At 39.2% G+C, this 24,486-nt stretch overlaps 1 protein-coding gene across 2 annotated transcripts in view; it reads right to left on the bottom strand.

The window, feature by feature from the left end:
* Nucleotides 1–24,486, bottom strand: part of zzz3 (zinc finger, ZZ-type containing 3) — a 53,199-nt gene that overhangs the window by 18,668 nt on the left and 10,045 nt on the right. For both annotated transcript variants that reach the window (XM_055151832.1, XM_020941009.2), the window contains exons 2-4: nucleotides 14,402–15,952; nucleotides 1,669–1,807; nucleotides 1,227–1,374 (exon numbers count right to left, since the gene is read on the bottom strand). In XM_055151832.1, the coding sequence (XP_055007807.1) occupies nucleotides 1,227–1,374; nucleotides 1,669–1,807; nucleotides 14,402–15,891 (1,777 nt within the window). In that variant the 5' untranslated portion in view covers nucleotides 15,892–15,952. The remainder of the gene's footprint in view (nucleotides 1–1,226; nucleotides 1,375–1,668; nucleotides 1,808–14,401; nucleotides 15,953–24,486) is intronic.

The raw sequence follows: 24,486 nt of genomic DNA, 5'->3' as shown, positions 1-24,486 counted from the left end.
ACCTCTCTCTACTGCTGCAACTGCTGCAGTGAGCCTCGTCATTTTACTCTTAAAATGTTTGTATTAACCCGCTCTGCATGATCCTGGTGTTTTCATTTTGCCATTTTGTCCATAAATCAATTCCTATTCCTAATATGGAGCTCCAAATTATATAGCTGCCATCGTCGATGAGCTTCATTTGACTGGAGCCAAACGCTATGGGTGACGTCACACTCCCTTTGTCCACTTCTTTATACAGTCTATGGGTTCAATATAATGACAAATTGGAAGAGAACCGTGTACCATATTTTTCGGACTATTAGTGGTACTTTTTTCATGGTTTGGGTGTTTCCTGCGACTTAAATATTAAAATTTTCACACTCTGCCGCTCCTGTTCCTCCTGTACCACTGTCACTTGGCTCTACTGCACATGTCTCCTGCAGAAAGAGCCTCTGTCCTGTCTGTATCATGTCAGTCAATCGCACCATAACTTCTGAACCACTGACAATTTAAAATTCAAACAAACTTACAGAGATGACTGGGAAGACTGAACACAAATGCCCCCATAAAGAAAAATATTTTGCAGGTTACAAGATATAAGTAGCAAAAAGGGTAATCGAGAAGCAGAAAGAAAGTTTGGCATGAGCGAGAAACTTGTGACAACCAGGACTGTGTGCCATAAAACTTTCCTGGAAATCACTGGATGGATCGACAAAACCTGGACTTCAGTGACACCGAAACCATCCTGTCAGGATTCAGAAAGGCCGGAATAATTCTAACTGGAACTGATGCTGAGTCTGACGACAGCTACACAGAAGAGGAAGTGGCGCTCCGTTTATTTCTGGAGGTCACGGAGTTGCTCAGAAGTGACACCGAGGATGAAGAATTCAATAGATTTAGTGATCTGGAGTGAGATGGAGAGTTTGGTAAACTTGTTCTGTTCTGTTGTTTATGTTATAGTTTATCTGAAGAACTGTTCATATGTGACGTTAACAGTCTGTTGTTCTCTGTTCTGTTGTTATTACTACAACTTGACTTTCAAGATGAAATGTCGGATCCTGGTCTCTCATTTTAAGTGCGACTTATAGTCCGGTGTGACTTATGTATGTTTTTTTCTTCTTTATTACACATTTTTTGGCTGGTGCGACTTATACTCCAGAGCAACTTATAGTCCGAAAAATATGGTAGATGCCTTCAAACTCTTAATAAATAAAAAATGAATAAGGGGAAATGACTATTGTTTTTACCTTTGTCAAATATTAGCTTGAGTCTTCTGGTTTTTCGTTTCTTGTCACAGAACTCTCTCTCAAAATCTCCTAAACCTGAAGTGTACTGTTCCCACGAGATATCCGGCAGCTGCACCACCCTCTGCGGGCACGGGAGGCCAAGATTCACCTTCGACACAGGACACAAAGAATGTTACTCACAGATAACTACAAAATGGTGAAATAAAATAGTGCACTGTGTAAAAAAAAAAACATTCAGATTCAACCAGAGAGAAAATGCAAGCTTCCAGGTGTGAGAAAAGAGGGCTAACCACTCTGCCACCACACAGAGTACAACACTACAGGCCTACAGATGCGATGATATCATTAAACAAACACGACACAGTCCAAACACAAACTGTATTTGTGCGCATCTCTGCTCAAGATGACCTTGCTTGAGAGCGTGTTTGTACATTTGTCACACCTGTTTTTGCAGCTGCTCCACAAAGCTGATGGGGTCGTGCAGTGCGTCTCTCTGGTGTCTGGACAGAGTCTCCAGGTCCACAATGGCCTGAGTCCTCTGAGCCTCCAGGACCCCGATGGTCTGCAGCAGCCTCTGGTAACTACAAGCAAAACACAAGGAAAACATTAGGGAAAACGTCAAGGAAACCAGAACAGGGGAACAGGGAAAACGTACATGATTGTCTTTATTTCAACCAGTGTGCCAGTGTGTGCGCAATCACAATTTGGGCTGGCACAGTTTTCAAATTGCAAAGGCCAAAATTAGATATTCGAATGTTCCCTGCAAAGAAGAAAATATCCTGTCTTTTATAGAAAGCTGTAGTTTGGAGCTCTACAAACATGTTCTGAAATGCATGAGATTCTTGTATTGGTTTAACAGTTCAAACTTCAGTCTTCTCTCAAAGGTTTCGTGCTCCTGGAGTTGTTTACAAAGCGCATTCTGAACTAGGGGTGTGCAAAAATATGGAAATATCGATATATTGTATTGTTTAATGTAATGAAACAGTATCGATATATTGCCAAGACTATTTTTTGGTGTATTTTACTAAATTATTTTGTTGAAGCGCTACAGTTTTCGTGCCCGTTTAGTGGAAGGAAACTCATTTATGCAACACTTTTGACAATTTCACTGTTTTGATGATTAAAATGGGCATGTTTTATATTAACTTTGCACAAGAAGTGGTTTAACAAAGACTTTAGCATCGCAGCCATGATTTAGCCTTTATTTTTTATTGAACCGTATCGAATAGTAATCTCACTGTATCAAGATAACGTATTTTCCGGGCTATTAGGCGCTCTGGGTTATAAGATGCACTGTCATTAAATGGTCTATTTTCAAACTTTTTTCACAAATAAACCGCACCGGACTTTAAACGAAACACAACAGTTGGATGGGTCAGTGGGACTTTGTTTGTTTGTTCACGGTGACTCTGGGCTTTGTTCAGTTGTGGCGTGTAGGGAGGGTGCTGTCTGGGACCGCTGGATTGTCGGCGTGTGTTCGCAGTGACTCAGTTGTTCAGTTGTGTCTAGAAGTGGCACATTGTACTCGCTTTTTTGGTTCGTTCCTCTGTTCCGTTCCTCCTTGGCGTGGAGTGATGAGTGTGGCTGAGGGTGTTTTTCGCTGTGCGGTCGCTCTCTGCTCCGTGTGTGTGGTGCGGCTTTGTAGTTTACTGAAGTCGTGCTGGGACGCCCGAGTGGATTCGAGTATAGGGCGCTCTGAATTGTGTGGCACGCAGTCGTTATTTGATGGGGTTGGTGGCTTAAGAGCGCGTCTAATAGCCCGGAAAATATGGTATGTAACGTATCATGGCCTATGTATCGAGGTATGTATCGTATCGGCAACTTCTGAGTGATACGCAGCCCAACTCTGAACAGAATCACACTTTTTAAACATTTATCACAAATCTAAGCACATAAGTCACAATACAAGTCACTAATGTTGGACAATTAAGTATTTACAAACTAAGGGTTTACTGTAGAAAAAAATCTAAACTGAGTAACTGGATTATAGTTACTTGCTCTTGTAACTGTGTCGTAAAACAGCACAAAAAAACAACACAGGTAAGACAGGATGTAACCTTGTGGTGTCAGACACATATCAGCTGTGAACCAAAACAATACACAGAGTGGTTTATGGAGGACTGTACGTGTCGTCTCTGAGCTAAATGTGGTTTTAGAAGAGAAAGTGTCAAGAAATGATGCTTGTTGTTTCCTGAGCTGTAGGTTTTCTTTTTAAATTAAGTTATCAGAGTAGCAATTAGATGACTACTACTGATTACTGATTTTAACAAAATAATCTGACCAACGCTGCTTGTGAGAAAAAATGCTTGCTTGCTTTTCAAAACTGTGCATCTTTACCAGGAGAGCCTTAAAAAATGTGGATGGATTAATGGATTCGAGCAAGCATGTAATTTAACAATTTACTAATTCAGAGCGTCTGAACAAAATTCTAAACCGGGAAAGCAAAACCAAGAACCAGACCCAATGAAACATAATATCCACCCCACAGTTTTCTTTCAAAACAGTCTCATTTGGTCATGTTTTTACTGCACAATCTTTTCAGCTAAAAAATTGTGCAGTAAGTTCCTCATAAAAAGTTGAAAGACGCTGCATTATTGAAGCTGACACTGGCAAAACTGCATCAAAATTTAACACAACAATGTATAATTCAAATAGAGCCGTGCAGAGCTAAAGACGTGAACAGAAACTTATTTTAAGTTATGACAAATGCATGAGTGCTCCTGTTCTTAGTAGCTGTTGTTAAAGATGCACTAGATAACTTTGATGATATTGCTTTCTCTAGAATGTTCCACTGTATGGCGTCCACTGAAAAACAAGAAAAACAGTTTACTAAAAAAGGTGAATAGTTTATAAGACCAAATCGTGCCATTTACAACTTATTAAAGATCAACTGCATTTGTGTCATTATCTTTGACACCCGTGGATCATTATAAACATCATAATTTAGACATTTAAAATCACAATCTATATCTAAAACCATTTAATAGAAGAAACAACTCTGCCAGCTTCATTGTTAGAAAACTGTGGTGTCCTATGGCGCCGTTTCTGTGAATGTGAAGCGCTGTGCAGCTGTCGGCTCCTCCTACGGACATCGGCACGTCACGCTAGCAGATTATTTTTCATTTGTACAAAAGCGACTCTGTGACTTCATCAAACATGCACAAATCGCTCTAAATACAACTTTATGGAGTAAGAAAGCTTTCAGAACTTTTTGTGTGAATAGGATAGAAATCTGTACATATTTGGCTGTAGTTGAGCATAAAATAAATATTCATAAACTCTCGAATGAGTCCAGTCATTCATAAAATGTTTTGAGTGTATTTTATCCATCAGAATACAAATTGAAAAGTTATGACGTCAAGAATTACAATCAAGAAATGAAAATTCACGATTATGCTTTCTTCAGTACGAAAACGAAGTCACAGACACGACTTTACTGTCAAAAACACGTCATCACTTCACAAACTATTACTGAGCAGAAGAAATATCAAACGAAATGCCGGATTTTTGCGCCGCATACAGATTTAAGAGTTTGTGAGTATTACGAGTATCAACTACAGTCAAATATGCATTAGCCGGTTTCACTTGTTGAAAACCATCTGATTAGGATTCATTCGCTCGACTGTAGGTGGGTACTTTTAATTTTAAACCAATTGCTGCTATTTGGCCATATAAAGAAGGGCAATAACGTTTTTCCCTTGATAAAATTCACCAAACATTCTCTTTGTTCCGGCTTTAAATCCTTCGACCTCAGGAATCGTTGCCAACACAGAATGTCTGTCTTAATCTACATCTCGACCGCTTTGTTTATTGTTGTGCTGTACCACAAAAGGGACCCAGACAGGCGCTTGAGTTTGACGTCATGGCTTCACAGATCTTCACTGACTGGTCTACAACATCCGGGGTTCTTGCAAACCGTCTAGTGTATCCTGATTCCTGACCTAGTCGCTGGAGAGAAATGAAATTAAGCGGAGGCACTAGGTGGCGTGAGCCTGGCTACAGATTTCTATCCTATGCACACGAAGATTTCTGAAAGCTTTCTTACTCCATACAACTTCAAGAGGGTAACTGAAAAGGGTAAACAACTATAACGTTATAAGTTAAAAGCTGCAAAAAGGCAATTTTGCATCATAAGTCTACTTTAAAAGGTCCTATATTATACAAAATTTGGTCTAGTAAACCATGTTAGAATGTTGTTACATCATCAAAATCAGACCTGGATTTGCATTTTGTTTCATTCACAGATGTTTGAATAACCCTGGATTATTAGTCTGTTTACATCTCCAAAGCTCAAAAATGCTCTAGGCCACCTTGTGATGTCATGTAGTGGTAGTTTTCAAGTTAACAGCTACGAGAACTCAGCCTAAATATGCAGAGTTTGTGTGAATGAAACAAAACACAACTCCAGGTCTGTTTTTGATGAGGAAACATTACAACATGTAATACGAGCCTTTGAACGTGAAAAATACACAATTTGAGACCAAACAGTAACCAGAATTAAATTAACAAAATAATATTCTTTCCGTGGTTTATAAGTGTCCCTACATTGTGCAGAAAAGCTTCAGTTTTAATGACCTTTTCACTGAGATCGTTGAGAAACAGGACAGAACGGTGACTGAGCAGCAACGATGACTCGGAGTGACTCAAACGCCGTTAAAGGAGAGGACTTTAATTAGATGTTAAATTGCAAAAGGTTAAAGATAAGATTAAAGAGGGGGAATAACACTTCTAATGGGTATTAACTGCTAACATAAAATATATTTAGATCGCTGTGTTACTTTTATTTCTTTTAAAAATGTGCAATATACCCTCTTTAAGGTACGCTTTCTTGTCCCCGTAGGGAAGTTTGTCATAGGATATTATAGTCACTTGTCTAAAACATTAATCTTACATTAATTATGATAATATTATGTGCTTATTTCTATACATTCAGAAGTTGTACACGTGCAGGAAGAACTGACAGTCATAAATAATCATAGCTTTTCTAAACAACTGATGTTTTTCCATAATTGGGCAGCACTATCTTACAGTAACATTAATGAATACATGTGCGCGGTCGGGCAGAGGAAATCAATGAGCACAAAAAGAACAGGAGCAAAAATCAATGCACAAAACACAAGCGTATTTATCCGGGAGAGGTCTGAAAACACTGAGCGGAAATAACGCATTTGTATGAGTCAACTTCATCTGTGTCGATGTGTGAGAGGTTGTGACCTTTACTGTTGCGAGGACAGCGAAGAGCGAAACAAACTATGGTAGTGAATGAAATGAAAATGCTTAGTGTTCAAATAGTAAATCATATTAAAGTCACGGTTAAAGCTGATCTTGTTCTGGTTTAAGGCTGTCCTGAAAAGTCCATGTTCAATGCATAAACTGCGCCTCAAATAAGCCATAAATTATTCATTAACAAAAATGCTTCTCATAAGATAATAATAATATGATACAAATAATAAAAGAAGCTCTAGGTCACTTTTCTTGTGGCTAGTCTGACACTTGCTTCCCTCTGTGTTATTGGTTTGCCTCGAAATGGTTTGGTATTAAACTTGTTTCCATGGAGACAAACAGATGTGACACCAAGCTTAGTTATAGGTCAGAGCTGTGGAGAGGTAAATCTGTCTCTGGTCAGATTGATCGGTGTGTAGCTCTCTACACATCACTCCGGGATAACCCTCACTGAAACTGATCAGAACCAACGATCAGAACGTTCAAAGACGACATGTTGATTGAACTCGACTTCGATTTTTCACCAATCGATTTTTATGAGTTCACAGAGAGTTTGTGAACTCATAAAAATTGCGAGAATTCATCTTGCTGACAAGGCTGGTGGAGAACTGCACGAGCAATGAATACACCTGAAATTAATTAAATGCAAAATAAGTTAATGCTCTACGGTGGAGCTTTCCCACAAAAAGCAAGTAGTGGATCCACATGATGCACCTTTAAAGATACCCATAACTTTTGTACACCAAGTTTTAAAACTAGATCTGGTTGCATTTAGCCCTGACTTAATCATGTTACCGTATTTTCCGCACTATTAGGTGCTCTGGATTATAAGGCGAACTGTCATAGAATGGTCTATTTTTTAACTTTTTTCACAAATAAACCGCACCGGACACAACAGTGTGATGGGTCAGTGGGACTTTGTGCGTTCACGGTGACTCTGGGCTTTGTTCAGTTGTGGCGTGTAGGGAGGGTGCTGTCTGGGATCGCTGGATTGTCGGCGTGTTCGCAGTGACTCAGTTGTTCAGTCGTGTCTAGAAGTGGCACATTGCACTCGCTTTTTCGGCTCGTTCCTCCGTTCCGTTCCTCGTCGGCGTGGAGTGTGTCTGCGGGTGTTTTTCTTTGTGCGGTCACTGTCTGCTCCGAGCGTGTTTGCGTGCTCTGCGGGTGGTGCGGCTTTATAGTTTACTGAAGTCGTGCTGGGACACCCGAGTGGATTCGTGTATAGGGTGCTGTGGATTGTGAGGCGCGCAGTCATTTTTTGATGGGGCTAGAGGCTTAAGAGCGCAACCTATAGCTCAGAAAATACGGCAGTTTGATCCACATGATGCACCTTTAAACAACACCTGGTTGAAGATACCCATAACTTTTGTTTACCAAGTTTTAAGTTGCGTTTCGCCCTGGCTTAATCATGTTAATAAGATAGTGGAGAGTATGCACTTGGTTCATTCCTGGTCCTGGTTTAGTCCTGGTTTAGTCTCGTTTTAGGTCTGACTTATTTCTAGTTCAGTCTATATATTTTCAAATCGACTTGACAAAAAACTCTTTGGTACATACTGCCACGACTGAGAAGAATAATATTATTTTACCCATCAACTGTCAAGGACGAGGCCAGGACCACTGTTTGTATCATAAATAATAATAAAGACCTAAACCAAAAGTCTAAAAATGTAGAAACACAAAATAAATAAATCACGTCAGACACTTTTTCATATTCAGCAAGAAAAATGCTCTGTCACTGTCACTCAATGGACCCACGAAAACTGCTTCAGTCAGCAAAACCCGACCACTGACAAACTGAATTAGATCGCAAAGTAAGATGGAATGTCAATTTATTCCAACAACTTTCCCCATAAGCAAGATTCACTCACAACTGCTAAAATTATCTCACGGTAACGATATCTGGTCTCAAAATTAACCACACGAGCTGCTGTAATTGACCACAAATTACTACATACAAGTATTTGGTTGCGCTGCACGATGTTGGGAAAAAAGTAAAACTGCAATTGTTTTGAGATAAACATTTAAGAATTATGGGAAGTAAAGGATTCTGTATTGTGTAACTTTTCTGGTGGAGAGTGCGTCAAATACTTTTCTCCGTGGAGATGTTATTGCTTTGTCTGGAATGTTTCAGAGTATGCTATTAAACCTTTTTATCTTCATGGAGACCAAACCAGACTAAGACTACGTTCAGACTGCAGGGCTTAACGCTCAATTCTGATTTTTTTGTGAAATCCGATGTTTTTGCGAGGTCGTTCACATTTCCAATTAAATGTGACTTGTATGTGATCCCCCGTGTGAACATTAAACGGCCCGAAAGTGTCCCGCATGTGCACTGGAGACACGATGACGTCAACCACAGCGAGCGTGCTCTGTGTTTACAGAAGTTGTCTAAACATGGACCCGAGCATCGAGCACCTGGAGATTTTAAAGTTCCTCTCGTACCGGAGCCAGAACATGAACAACTTACTTGTTTTAAGGAGGAGATTGAGAAGGAGAAGGACGAGGTTTTTGGCCGTGGAGTTTTATGGGACAGTGGCAGCGACGTCTGTTGAAAGGAACTTGTGGATGTGGAGACGTAGCCAAGAGTGGTGAGTGGCGATGTGCTTCGCTTCAGTGACATGGAGTTCATTAACAATTTTCGCCGACTTCAGCGCAGAATAGTGACGTTTGTGGCCTGTTGATAACGTGTAGGTCGGATGAATGCGCTTTGGCCGTTCAGACTGAAGTCACATGTCAAAAGATCAGATATGTATCGGTTTCAGGAGCACATATCCAAGTGTCCTGGGTCGCATTTGAAAAAATCGTATGTGTGTCATTCAGACTGTCATTAAAAGATCAGATACAGGTCACATAGGGGCCAAAAATCGGATTTGGGTCACTTCAGGCTGCAGTCTGAACGTAGCCTGTAAGGTAGAGCTGTTTAATGTCACACTGTGGAACATTGCATCTCCATAGAAACAAGCAAAAAGTTACTTAAGACTTAAGAGAGCACATTGAAAACAACTCTGGAGGCGTTAACATTTGAGAGAAGACTGAAATATGGACTTCTAATTTAATACAAGAATCCCATTCATTTAAAAATATTTGTTGTTTGTAGAGGTCTAAACTAAAAGGTACAATTTTTTATAAAAAAAAAAAAAAAAAACTGGATATTTTGTTCTTTGCAGAGGACATTCTATTATCTAAATAATTGCAGCCTTTTCAATTTTGTGATTTATTGTGCAGCCAAATTATAAAGCAAAATGTTATGAAAAAACTAAGGGGCCTCATGAGTCATAATCTGTATTTATATCCCAGATACAAAACATATTATGATTTATTTGTAATATATAACTATAACTTAACATTAATTTGTTTTTTACTAGAGATTTTAAAAGCTTAATATTGGTATTGGCAAATATCGGCTACTGGCCACAACAGCAAGACAATACTGGATATTAGGGGTGTAACGATACGATATCATCACTGTACGATATTTACTGCGATTTTTTTGGAGGCTAACAAAACTGTTAATATGCTACTTTTTCCTCTTAAAATGTCTTGACAAGACTTAATGCAAAGAACTAAGACTTAAAAGTGCTTAGAACTGTTATTTCTTCTTGTAGTCTGCACTGAAATGGAGCAAAGGATCATGGTCTATGTAGTTCCCTTTGTTTTGTTTTTTTACCTATTGCTGCACCATAACTCTTAATTTAAGCAAAGAGACTTGTAATTCGATATACTGTGATGGTCCAACGATATTATTTTGAGCACTTTGATACGATATCACAATAATTCAGTTATTGTTACATCCCTACTGGATATCGGTATCAGCTAAAAAAAAAATCCATATCGGACCATCCCGACTGATGGATAACAGCTCGAGCGTCCCCCTGGCTTGAAAGTCCCAGCTCGAGCGCTCCATTTTGAGTTAGAAAATCAACATTCTATATCATAATAAAATTAAATGTGAATGTAGCGAGACCACATGTCGAGCTTTGTTTGTGTCATTTTACCGATTTTCCCAAAGCAGCACACATTTTTTCAGTCTGTAATATCAATATAATCCTCATTTGCTCGCAGAAGTTTACTCTGAAATCATATTTTAAATAATTTTTTCTTGTTTCCCATGTCCGATAGCATCTGTAACTGTTGATTTGGTAAGAAATATTCATTATTTCCTGCTTGCCAAGAACATAAACAACTCATGTCAAGTGTCATATCATGCAACAGGGGACAAAAGCAGGGTACCAAATCAGAACAGCTGCTTATGCTCAACATGAATAAATATGTAGAGATGTACTGTAACTTGCATGTGTAATTAATATAATATATATATAATGATTTTTTTATTATTATTATTATTATATATAGACTAACTAACTTGGTTTCATAAAGTTCACAATTCAGGGGGACTTTCCAGCTTTGGGGACTTTCCATCTGATTTCCCTACTAGTATGTATAAGCAAGATACAAAAAAAAAAAAAAAAACACTACAGCTTCATAAACCTGATTTGATTTGCAGTAGTTTCATTAGCGAAATGCACAATTGTAATGTGATAGCGCTTTGAAGGAGGAGTAAAAGGGAGCGGAAACAAAACTAAAACGTATTAAAATGTGCATATGAGTGAAAGGTTTTCATTCTGGTTTTCATTCTCTTCTCTCTAATTTATGTAATTAATGTCTCTCTCTTTTTAATTTCATGATGACTATTTATGTTTTAATTTGTTTTAATTGTGATTTTAATGTAATTCTTATTCTGTAAAGCACTTTGAATTACTTTGTGTACGAATTGTGCTATACAAATAAACTTGCCTTGCCTAAAAGATGTTAATAATAATAATTTTCCGCAATTAGAGCATTTTCAAAACGATAAAAAGGTGACACGGTGATGTAAGTATGTCCTCTCTAACCATCTCTTTATGCTACAGATATTCAACTAGTGATAATCTTGCACCCTCAACAATCATTACATAACGCTCGGTGAGAAGACATTTGTACTTTTGCGTGATTCGTGGTCCCAGTGACATAAGGTAACACTTGGAAACGAGTTGTATTTTTAGAAAGTGCACTTTTCGGAAACGTGAAAGCAGGAGCAATCAGTCCGGTAATTTCCTCCACTCCATGAGCAGAGACTAAAATCAACTCTCAATGAACACGGTAGAGTGAAAGTGGAAATGACGAGCCCAAACCGTGTTACCTTTAAGTGCATGTGACAGGATAGACTATTTCAAATCTCACTGAGTTTTTTCTAGGTTTAAGTTTATTATTCGACTCCCTGGTTGGACAAGGACAAGAGTAATTACTTAACATAGCAACCATAATGTCAATAAAGGGCCAAAACTTGTCTAAATTGCACTATAGTTATAAAAATGTAAGTTATATAAAAGTAAATGGTACTTTTATCTTGCTGATTGAAGGTTTAAAATGCCTTCTTATGGATATGGATTTTTTTTGAGCCAGTATCAGATATTTGGCCTGACCTACTTGTAGATGCAGACTTTTAGCATTTAAAATCTACTGCAGAGAAGTAAAGATCACATATTAACTTTTCCCTTTTGTAAAATTAATAACAAAATGTATTAAGGCTGTGCAATTAATCAAATTTTGATCGCGATTTCGATTTGTGTGTCAAACAATCTCCACACTCATATAATCGAGTTGAAACTATTTAAGCTTAAAGTTTATTTTGGGATATTTTTTATATAAATAAGTATATTTATTTTACTTTTTAGATACAGAGATTGTGGAACAGCTGGATATATGTTTTTCTATGCCTTATTTCATGTTCAAAGTATATTTTATTCATTTGATGTTTTATACATCGCAAAACTGCTCTAAGGTTCATATTTGTAGCCTATATTTATTTTCAATTTGAAAGTTTAGCGTAAATTATCAGTATCAAAGTGTTTTTTTAGAGAGAAAATTTCTGAATAAATGCATCGGGTAATTAAAAAATAATTGTGATTTCCATATTGACCAAAATAATCGCGATAATGATTTTTTTCCATAATCGAGCAGCCCTAAAATGTATTTATCTGGTATATAAAATAAGTTGTTACATGTCTGTGAAAACATACAACTAAATAATTCTATTTCCATTTTGACTCATGAGTCCGGTCAAAAAGGGCACACAGAGAGAATAGGTTCATGAAAAAAACAAAAAAATACTGGCCAATACTGATACTGGAAATGATATCTCCCAAATCCCTATTTTGGAATTTTCATTGTTGACACAGGCAGAGGTATTTGGGTTTACAACTCATACTTCCTGTATTTTTTGTACTTTTTCCTTTTTCTCGTAACTTATTTTTCCACAAACTGACACCACATGAAATACCCCACCAAACCGAGTAACAATTAAACATGAAAACCTGCCATATGCACTTCAAACAATAGGGAACACGCTATTCTTAGACGCCAAATAAAAGTAATAATAGCAGCGCGGTTTAACAAGTGTAGGCTGTGTTAGTGTGGAGCGGCGGAGCGAGAGAGGAAGCCCACACAAAGCACCGCTGATCACATCTATTCTATGTTTCCTGAGCTGCACTGATTACAGTCCGTGCAGAGAATTACACCAGTACAAGACTCGGACTTAGAATGGGCAGGTCAGAACGTTTCGGAGGAGAGCTTACTTGATAATAAATCTACATTTCACAATTTTGTCTTTTTTCACAAATGTAATCACGTTAATTCAATGAGCTGAACATCCCTATTTCAGAGCTTAGATGAAAAAAGTGTTATAGATACAAGGGATGTAATCAGGACATTATGTATATGTTATTTTTATGTGATTTGGGTGCTTCTGCTGGGGGAAAAAAACAAAGGTTATAAATGTAACTATGGGTCTTTGAATCCTGGATGAACAAAATGTGCATTGCAAGTTTAGTTTGACTGATGTTTAAAGGGACAGTCCAAAATTTTTGACATAAGATCTCATTTCCTAGTGAGCCAGAGTGTTGGAGATGTGTGGAGACACTTTTTAAAATATTCCAACCAGTCCTTGTATTTGCAGAGGTTGCTGCTGCTAGGCTAGTGCATGTCAATGGCCATAGTTATCCTGCCACTAAAAACAGTCTTACCCACTCCACAAAACACCCGAAACAAATCTGTTATTACACCAGACTGTCGATGTAAATGTCTCTGTAGAATAATTTTAGAAGTACAATAAAAGGATTTATGTCTGAGCAGCAGCAGTGAGTTGTACTTCCTGATAGAAAGTTTGGCGGCAGCGGCAGACTGATATATGAGAAAATAGTCCCTCAGCATGCAACGATTCATGCTATGCAAGGTTAGTTTTATTTCAAACATTATTCTATCAGCACAGACATTTACATCGACAGTCTGGTGTAATAATAGATTTGCTTTGGGTGTTTTGTGGAGTGGGAAAGATTGTTTTTAGTGGCAGGATAACTATGGCCATTGACATGCACTAGTCTAGCACCAGCGACCTCTGTAAATACAAGGACTGGATGGAATATTTTAAAAAGTGTCTCCACACATCTCCAACACTCTGGCTCACTAGGAAATGAGGTCCTATGTCCAAATTTCTGGACTGTCCCTTTAAGCGAAATTATTAACCATTTGGGTGGAAAATGCTGTCACTCCATGTGTACCTATTTTCAAGATAAATTATGTTCAGAAGCAACAAATTAAATAATCTCAAGGACACGTAAGCAATTAAATCTTATCTACTAAAACGTTTCTTGCGGTCTGAATCTTTTGTATTTACACTGGGAAATATTCAACAAAAGCTACGGAGCTCAGCAGTCGAAGCCCACTGTGGTATCAGAAGTTAAATTTCTCATTAATTTTTCCATAGACTTTGAAACACTCGGCTATATAGTAACTGATGTCAGATAATAATCCACAAACAAGCTTTCAAAACGGAAAAAAGAATAGAAAACTTGCATAGCTGCATAGGACACCCCCACTCCTCCCTCCCTCCCTCCCTGCAAAATCCCCCCACATACTCTTTGTTATGTTTGAGAGCCAGGTGGTCGGACTCAAAGTAGTAGACATCCGGCTCCTCCTCCTCCTCGTACTCCTCGTCCTCAGCAGCAACAGCAGCGGCGGCGGCAGCAGCAGCAGCAGCAGTAGTTTTCAACATGAGCTCCTCTGTACTACACGTCTCCTGTTTGGTGGTTAAATCCTCCGTAGGCTCCCCACCGCTCATGCCGTCTTGTGTCTCTTCGGACGCCCCGAGTTCACAGATTTCTTCAGTATTTTCCGCCATTGGGACATCCTCGACCACCACCTCTCCTTCTTCCCTTATCTCTGTAGTTGGCCCATTGTCTATAACGGGAGGAGGAGAGGGACACGAGGGCAAACTTGGCGACACTTTCCCCCCATTTGTCGCTGCTTTTTTGGGTGGAGTCCGCAGCGTGTACCTGTGTTCGTATAGCTCCGAAAAAGTAGAGTTGCACTCGATGGGTTCCGGAGGGGGAGAAGGATTGGGCGTGGCTTCACCTGAGTTGCTATGGTTAATAATTGGGCTATTGTTCATAATGGGAGAGGAAACGTCCTGCCTCGGTGGCGTTAAGCTCGTCTGCCCATTGCTTTCGACTACCTGCTCCTCTCTCGCCAAGCACAAATGGTCGCTCAGAACGTCCACTTCCTCCACTTCCGACACCTCTTGCTCTTTTGCTACGATAAACTCCTCGATTTGATTTTGGCTTCCCACGTTTGAATTGGAACAAGGCACAGAGCGGTCAGGAGAGGGCGCTGTCGATGTTGCCGTCTCGCCACTAGATTGGGCGCCATTGAGCAAACAGTTCGTGCTCGACTCCGTGCTGGTTTCGTCCTGGTTTTTAAGTCCATTCGAGGCTTTGTAAGAATTCGCCCCGTCACACTCCACTTCTCCATCCCGTGTCTCCTCCTCTTCTATCTCTTTAATTATCTCTTTACTACTATCAGAAATACTCAAATCCTCGCCGTTGCTATCTGCGTTTGTTTCCGATATATTTTCTTTCGCTTTCGGGACCGTCTGCTCCTCTTCGTGTCCCTGAGTGTCGGCCGATCGCGAGGACCTTCTGGCCCTTTTGATCTGCGGAGAATTTTCGCGACTCGCAGCTTTTTCACAGTTCTCAGATTTATTATTCGTATCGCTATCTTTCTCCAAACACGTTGCGCCCCGTTTTCTCGACGCGCTCCACTGCTCCCCCTCAGAGGAGCTATTCGAGTCCGCTACTTTATCCGACTCCTCCGCCTCTCGCTCAATGTCCGGCTTAGCGTCCGATCTGGCTTCCGGCTTGCTCTCCTCTTGCGTTTTGGCATCGGATTTGCCCTCTTGTTTGTCCTGTCTCTTCTTAGGCGATCGGGCCCGCGGAGGAGGAGGAGACACGGTACTCTCCTCCGGCTGAGCGATGCTTCGGTTCCTGAGCGTTCGGCCACAGAAGTTTTCGTCCAGTCCATTGAGCCCCACGGATGACCTGGTGACACGCGAGGATCTGGACGCGGCCATAATACGGCGCTGCTACTGCCTCCACATCCTGGAGCTGTGTCTCTGCGGCACGACCCGGCACCTGGGGACAGACAAACGCTATTTAGGATTCATTCACAAAAATAATGCGTTTGATTTTAATAACACTCTTTGGACATTCAAAGATGACACTTTACTTCAATGCATTGTTAAAAGGGCCTGTATGCATTTTTTTTTTTCATGTATTAGAGCAAAAATCTTGCTCCAAAACAGATATGCCTGCAACTAGTTACAAAGTTCTTAACTTATTGTTCAGTAATCAGGAATTGTACTAGTACTCTGCTTTGGTCTTGGAATGTTGTGAGTTGTAAGTGAGGAATAACTTTGGACCACTGCAAACCACAAAATGAACAATTTCCCGTATTTTTGGGACTATAAAACGCACTTAAAATCCTTTAATTTTCTCAAAAATCTATAGTGCACCTTATAATCCGGTGCACCTTATGTATTAAATCTGGCTGTGCTTACTGACCTCAAACCAAGCCCTCAAAAATCTGTCAAAATGTTTAAATACGACTTTGGTAAGCTACGAAGCCGCACCGCTTGATGGATTGTCGGAGCATTACAGTTATCGTAGTCCGGAGCCTCGTGGAGTAGAAAAGTTTGTAGTAAAGTAAAGGGTGTGTTCTTTCCCTCTCAGAAAGAACAAATATATTCCACTGAGTTGTGTCCTTTAGTCCGACAGAAGTTGACGGCATCAGTGCACAAGGAGCAAGCGTTTTTTTTCAGCGCTTATAGTTTATGCAAATTAGCTATGTGGTTTTAAGTTTAATTTCTGTAAAACAAACAAATGTGCACAAAGCTGCACCAAACATGTTATTACTCAATGTATATTTGAGTCCTCCTTGTAGGAAATAAAAAAACAAACTTAAATTATCCACCCACATTCACATTCATAACACACATTCACCAAGACAATGCCGGGCAAATTACAGCATGATCTGCCAATGGATCGTGGACGCCTGGGCTAAGGGATCGGTCTCAATTGTCGTCCGTTTGTTTCACTTAATGCACCTTATAATCCGGTGCGCCTTATGTATGAAAATAGACAAGAAAATTCAACTTTATTGATATAACGCCTTATAGTCTGAAAAATACGGTAATGTCTTTTTTTAAAGACCGTAATAATCAGGTACAGCGTTTTTAATTACTCCACACGCTCAGGTGATAATAAACTAATCCTGAGGTAGATCAACACAAATGCAACTGCCAGTCTGGCCATCGGCTCCTCCAAACACATGTGGCCACACTTGCTTGGGTGGAAATACCTGCTTGTTCATGTCTGATCTCGTCTGATCCTAGAAGCTAAGCAGAGCTGGGCCTGGTTAGAACTTGGATGGGAAACTGCTGGGAAAACTAGAAGACACCGTGGGGCAGCCATGGCTCTAGTGGAAACTGTTGTTGTGTCCTTAGGCAAGACAATTCCACTCATAGTGTCTCGTCATTAGGTTAGGTTAGGTTGCTTTACTCATACCTGTAAGTAAATTTTAGTGTTTTGCAGATTTGACAGGCAGGTCCCACATTGCTCATTTCATTCATTCACAATATGTACAATAAACACGTATAAAAACACAATTAAAGAATAAAATGTTACAGTGCTCCAGGGCACAAAGGCTTTGTCCCATAAACAATTAAATTCATCCATCACGCTTGATCACAATAAATATTAAATTTATTTTAAAAAAAACACACACAATTTTTCCAAGACAGTGTACTAAAATTGATAGGTAAATAGATTTCAGTTTATTCCTAAGTACAATAGCAGCATTTGTCATTGGCAGGATATCCTTTTGGAGCTTGGCAATTGATCAACCGGAACCACCACTCAATCACACCACAATTGTACTGAAGTGTCTTGCCCAAGAACAGCATGAACTCGTTGATCCCCCGGCCTTCATGTTGGTGGAGGAACAAGCTGCTAACCACTTGAGCTGCTGCCACCTCAAATTTATAATTAATTCATGAGGAAATCTGTAACTAAATGTACCGTATTTTCCGCACTATAGGGTGCACTAAAAACCTTTAATTTCATCAAAAAACAACTGCGTGCCTTATAATCCAGAGCACCTTATATATTAATTTATTCGGGTGTCTTATTACGACTTTAGTAAACTACAAAGCCGCACCACTTGCAGCATTACGGCTATTGTAGTAAGGAGCATCGCGGAGTAATACATACTGTGATTCCTTTTAATATAAAAATGCACCTGTCAAGAGACACGCTTACAACACTGACTTTAAACTCAAGGCGTTTATAAAGTGAAAGTGCGAGCTGCGAGGGAGCAGTGGATGAGAGAAGGTGAACACACATTCACCAAGACAAGGAGACAGCGCCGAGCGACTTACGCCACGATCTGCCAACGAATCGTGGACACCTGGGCTAAGGATCAGTATCAACTGTGGTCCGAGCTTTCACCAAGACCAGAATCATCACTGAACTGCCAGGTAACAGTAACCACACCGACTCGGACAATGACAAGAGGGATGCGGGCGAGCTGGACGCCGTAATCGCCCAACGGTTTGAACAATTATGAGTTATTGTGAATGCGATAACAATTTAGCGTCTCAGACAGTATTTTTTTTTACAAGTTACAATTGAACAAAGTTGAGAGTTATTGTGAACGTGTTACATAAATTTTGACTGACTTATCTAACTGTTGTGTTTCGTTTAACGTGCCGGTGCGGTTCGAAAATAGACCATTCAATGACTGTACGCCATATAATCCAGAGCGCCCTATAGAGCAGAAAATACGGTACTATATAATGCATTAGTGTGACTCTAAACTATGGACACCTTTGCCTTGGTATTTTCAGATGTATAACTCAAAATAATGTGTTCGTCATGCCATGGACGTGAGATACAACAAAACCACATGTCCGTAACAGTAAATACAAATTAATTACTTCAGTATTTTCCCACAGCTATTGACTGGCTCCTTAAGTGTTCCCAAAATAGCCAGAGCCCTCCACCCAAAGCCTTTATGAACAGGTCTGGGTCATTCCTCTCTGCTCTGAAGACATATTGATTTTTTCCTGTCATTGTAACCAAGCAACACCATCTGTCCAACGTCGTCTCCCACAACCCCACCGGTGAAGAGACACGTTTTTTAAAAAGGTGTAAAAATTTAACTGGTGTGAAATTACATCCAACACAATATGGCGACATACTGTGTTCAGGAATAATGCAATTGAATATGCTCTGGCCTATATATAGACAGAGTGAGAGCGATGTAAAAATCTGTTTATAACCAAAATCAATTCGTCATATACACAGGGTATGTAGGGGTTGTTTTGCTGAATATTTTAAACAATATAAACACCAAACTGAATCCATGGGGCCCAGCTCCAACTCTACACGACACTTAAAATGAGGGGGACGGGACTTTCTCTGAGGCCGGCTCCCCCATGTCTGGACAGCCCCCGCAGTGGAGAGTTTTAAGTCTTGTCTTAAGCCCCACTTTTACTCTCTGGCTTTTAACGCCGCGCGAGTTGTGTGGTCCTCTGTGTCTTTTATTTAATTAGATTTTTAGCTTTATGCATTTTAACACTTTATTTAATGTTTTATTTATAATTTTGTCTTTTATTGTATTAATTTGTCTGTGCAGCACTTTGGAAACGGTTTCGTGTTTGAATAGCACTGTTCCTAGTAATTTTTTTCCACTTTTGGTGCAAACTAGGTAAATTTGCAGTTTTCTGATTTTAAAAAAGCCTACATCAAAATGTGTCTTCAACGGCTAAATGTGTCTTTAACTCATCTCTTAGTCCATAACTCCTTAAATCTCTTTGAATATATTTAAAATGTTACTTTGTAGTAGTATAATTTGTATTGATGTATTCATATAGATAAATAAAGCAGTAATACAAATAATAATATGTTTTCTGTAAATTAAAATACAAATCTGGCAACGCTGATTACAAAGATCTTTTAGGTTTACAGATGAGTCACACCTTTAAAGTTTTGTTATCTTGAAATTCAAGTTTAAATTAGTGATGTGCTGCAAAAATGCTTTTCAGTGTTAAAGATTATTTTATTTTATTATTTTTGTATTATTTATAGCGCTATTTCATTAGCTCAATACGTGAATCAAGTACTTGGTGACACCACGAAAGACTGTCCGGACTACAGCTTGGTGTTTCTGATTACAAACAAGAGTTTACACGAGAACGATTTCGGGTAAAAACAACAAAATATTTTATCAGAAGTGCCTTTTGTTTAGACGGTGACGGCATTTTTGGGGCTTAAAAACGCAAAAATCTGAAAACACCCTCCCTCCAGAGTGGAAAAGTTGAATACGCACTGCCGTAGCGTTTCCGTCTACACTGCCCAAGACGCAAAACTCTGGTCGTGTACATGTTTACGTCACATACATCACCATCTAGCCGCCTGACATGCATACCCAACCCAATTCTACACACTTTTGCGTCACCGTATGCACTAGGGATGGGCATTTGATGAAATTTTCTTAATCAATCGTCGGAAGAATTAACGATCGATTATCGAATAATCATTAACGTTTTTATATTAAAATGATCATCATTATTATTACTATCTGCACTACTAATCTGCATAAATAAATTCAACTTTACGACATATAAAACGTAACGACTCTAGAACCACATCAGTCCGTTTGACATTATAACGTGTTTAATTCAGTTTTGCGCAACTCTCACAGAAACAAAACTTAAAACCACATCGCTAATTTGCATAAACTCAGCGAAGATAAAACTACAGCTCTTGTGTCGCTGATGTGGTCAATTTCTGTCGGATTAAAAGACATTATTCAGTGGAATACAGGTTAGTGTGACCAGATTTGCGTTTGTCAAAACCAGGACACCGTACGGGAGGTGGGAGGTTGGGACTCGTCATCAACATTGCGCGACTCTCACCTGGTAAAACTTTTTCCCACTGGACACCGAAACATATGTGCTGCTTTGTACACTGTGCACAAGGACTCACACTTGTCCCGAACGCAACAGAAAGCGTGGAATTTCTTGTTCAAATCATCGTTAAATACACATTTGTGCTTCGGCACGCTGCAGGCTGACCTACTGTTTGTGTCTCGCTCCTTCTGAGTGCAGAGAGACACATGTACGGACCTGTTTGGTCACGCTACATGCACAGCAACCTACATTTGGTTTGTAGATTAAAATGAATGTAATCGATGAAATTCTTAATGATCAATTATCGATTAATCATGCCCATCCCTAGTATGCACGCAGGTTTCCTCCCAAAACCACTCGTCTAAACACAGAATAAAAAGTGAATACGCGACGCCATTTTTGCGTCTTCTGTTCAGACCGTCGTCATATAAACGTAGCCAAAAGTGTGGATACATGTAAGACCAATCACCGTTCCTCACTCTCTCCTTTAGTCCTCCAGGTACAGCCCAGTTTAGCAGCTCTATTTGGAATGTGTTTGTAGGCAGAGATTACGTTTACGTTTAGTCCCACTTCAAATATTCAGAAAGTTCAAGTAGAAAGTTCAAGTTGACTGTATCCAGACAATACAAGACTCACACATACTACTACTACTACTTACTCAAACATACAAGGAAGAATTAATGTACAACTGAGTAAACCAACGACGAAGAAAACATTATGACAAGATTAAAAGCTCATAAATTTCCTCATTAATAAAAAAAAAATAAAGAACTATAATCAGATTCTATTCACGCTTACATAACAAACCAGAAAGACGTTTGGAAAGATGCGATAACAACTTCCAGTGTAGTTCCCGACACTGGGCTCGCCGACCGACTGTGATAAAACCCACTGAAGTAAATGTGATCAGCGGTAAAATGAAGACTTTATATGTATGTGCTGTTTGGAATCATCTTGAATTTGGCACCTCATCTCTTCTGATCACATGTACCCGGTGCGCTCGCAGTTGTGTCAGTGGGGAAATTATAAAAACTGTGGTTTGGTTGTAATTCTTCATTAGACGAACATAACAGAACGCTACAATGACATGGAGATGAAGAAAACGCGGGCCATTTGCTCATTTTTCCTAGATTTTGTCAGACTTACCACGGCAAACAGAGCCCGCCGAAAGTTGTAATCGCATCTTTCCAAACAACTTCCTGGTTTTTGAATAGAGCCTATATGGTTGCCAAAATATCAAAAATGAGATACTAATAAAACTAGTGTTGAAACTAGATCCTCATTCAAGCAGGTATCGATACAAAAAAAGTCACACTCGCAGGACACAAATGAACCTTTCCTGAATAGCTTTAGAATGATCTTGAGCTGTATCAGAACAAGTATAAGAGCACAAAGACTAGTGTACGCCCACAGACCACTCTGGAATCTACCGGGACCACTGAGGGATTACACAGACATAAGGCCACATAGTAAGATATAAATTAAAGTTGAAAACCACATTCTATTGTCTAAATAAACAGAGCTTTTATTATCATCATGTATCAGAAATGGCATGAGCATTGAGTCACTTCCTTAGAATCAAAACTGACTAGTACGGTGACAACACTATGAGATAATATAAAATATGTATTTCAATAAAAACTCTATTCAATTAATGAAGTGTTGTCATTCAAAATACAATTAAATAAGAAATATGAGCTTATAAACTAATTAAGGATGTAACAATAACCGAAATATCGTGATATCGTATTCGTCAAAAGTCTCAATAATAATAATAATATCGAATTACAAGTTTCGTTGCTTAAATGCATGGTTTTATAGTAGCAACAGCTTATAAACATTGGGAACTACATGTCCCATGATTCATTTCAGTGCAGACAACATGAAGAAATATGTTTTTTGCTTGAATTCTTGGGATTATGACGGAAATAATTCACACAAAAATCATGTCAAGGTATTTTAAAAGCAAAAAAAGTGCCCTATTTACAATTCTATTAGCCTATCCAAAATATCGCAATAAATATCGTACTATGAGATGCATATAATGACAATATCGTACTGAGACATTTGGATATCGTTACATCCCTAAAGCTAATACAAGAATCCGATGCAGTTCAGAAAACGTTTGTAGAGGCCTAAACTACAGGTACGACAAGACTAAACACAGCATATTTTATTTTTTGCGGAGGACATTCTTTAATCAAAACAACTGCAGCGTTTGCGATTCGATAATTGCGCAAACTCACAGTGCAATTTCCATGACGATATATTGTGCCGCCCCGTGTGAGTGAAACAGCCGTCATAGTAAAAGTCAATGTGGCGGAGAGGAGCTATATGCTGTGGGCGTTGGGCTGGGTCGGGGCTGCGGAGTAATTTAGTGCTCGGTTGATTTGACGATGCGTTACGAGACTTTGAGAGATAATAATGTTGGACACACAGTGGTTTTTTTCTTCTGTCATCGGACGCGGTTATCTGGTGTGAACAGGTGGGCCAACAGGCTGCACAGAGGAGGCAACGGACGAGGGGGAAGGAGGACTGAAACGGAGGGACAATAATATGCACAAGAGCGGATTTGATGTTGCAATTAAAGCAGCCAAGTAGAGCTGTAGTAGTCCTTCAGTCGATTAATCGGTAGATGTTGTCTCAGTAGTCAACTAAGGATTTTAAAGAGGGGGTATTATACAAAACTTTTTTTAAAGCTTTTTCTACCATGTTACGGTTGTTCACTTTTAAAACACAAGCCTGAGAGATTTTAGATGTCATCCATGCATCTTTGAGTAATCTAGCGAGCTTTCCCAGGCCCTATTCTAACCCTTCTTACTAGGGGTGTACAAAAATATTGAAATATCGATATATTGTATTGCTTAATGTGTTGATACAGTATTGATATCATGGGCTGCTGTATCGATATATCGCCAAGAGTGTTTTTTGGTATATTTTACTAAGTTATTTTGTTACAGCGCTACAGTTTTGTTGCTTATTTAGTGGAAGGAAACTCGTTTATGCGACAAATTTGACATTTTCGCTGTTTTTGATGATTAAAATGTTTGTGTTTCGTATTCACTTTGCACAAAAAGTGGTTTAACAAAGACTTTTAGTATCACAGCCACGATTTAGACATTGTTTAATACTGAACTGTATCACATTGATTTGTAATATATCATATCGAATCAAAAGTGCACTGTATCGAGGTATGTATCGTATCAGCAACTTCTTAATGATACCCAGCCTTAGTTTTCATGTTGTTTGTTGTATCACAGCCATTATTTTTTAGTGAACTGTATCGAATCAATTTGAAATATATCGTATCAAATCGAACGTGCACTGTATCGAGATATGTATCGTATCATGACCTATGTATCGAGGTATGTATCGTATCGGCAACTTCTTAATGATACTGAGCCCTACTTTTTACTGACAGCAGCACATTTCTGTCCAAAACTCAGGCCATGCTCTTGCACGGCCATTTTCCATAATATGTACAAAAGAATTCACTACAACTTCACAAACCTGATGCGATGTGTCTAATAAGCGCAATGTACGCGACTGTAGCGCTCTAAAGGGGGTGTGAGTTAGCGTGGAGAGCAACAGGACTCTGATCATCTGATTATCAAAAAGAAACAAACGTATGTTAATGTTTTCACCGAATAAAACATTTTCAAAACAAAAGAGGTGACACTGTGATCTAAGTATGTT

Source organism: Boleophthalmus pectinirostris, unplaced genomic scaffold, assembly GCF_026225935.1.
Source record: "Boleophthalmus pectinirostris isolate CB_2022bp ecotype Guang Dong unplaced genomic scaffold, ASM2622593v1 HiC_scaffold_16, whole genome shotgun sequence".
Taxonomy (NCBI): Eukaryota; Metazoa; Chordata; class Actinopteri; order Gobiiformes; family Gobiidae; genus Boleophthalmus; species Boleophthalmus pectinirostris.
The sequence above is the reverse complement of the archived record's forward strand: the minus strand, read 5'-3'. Positions and strand labels throughout refer to the sequence as shown.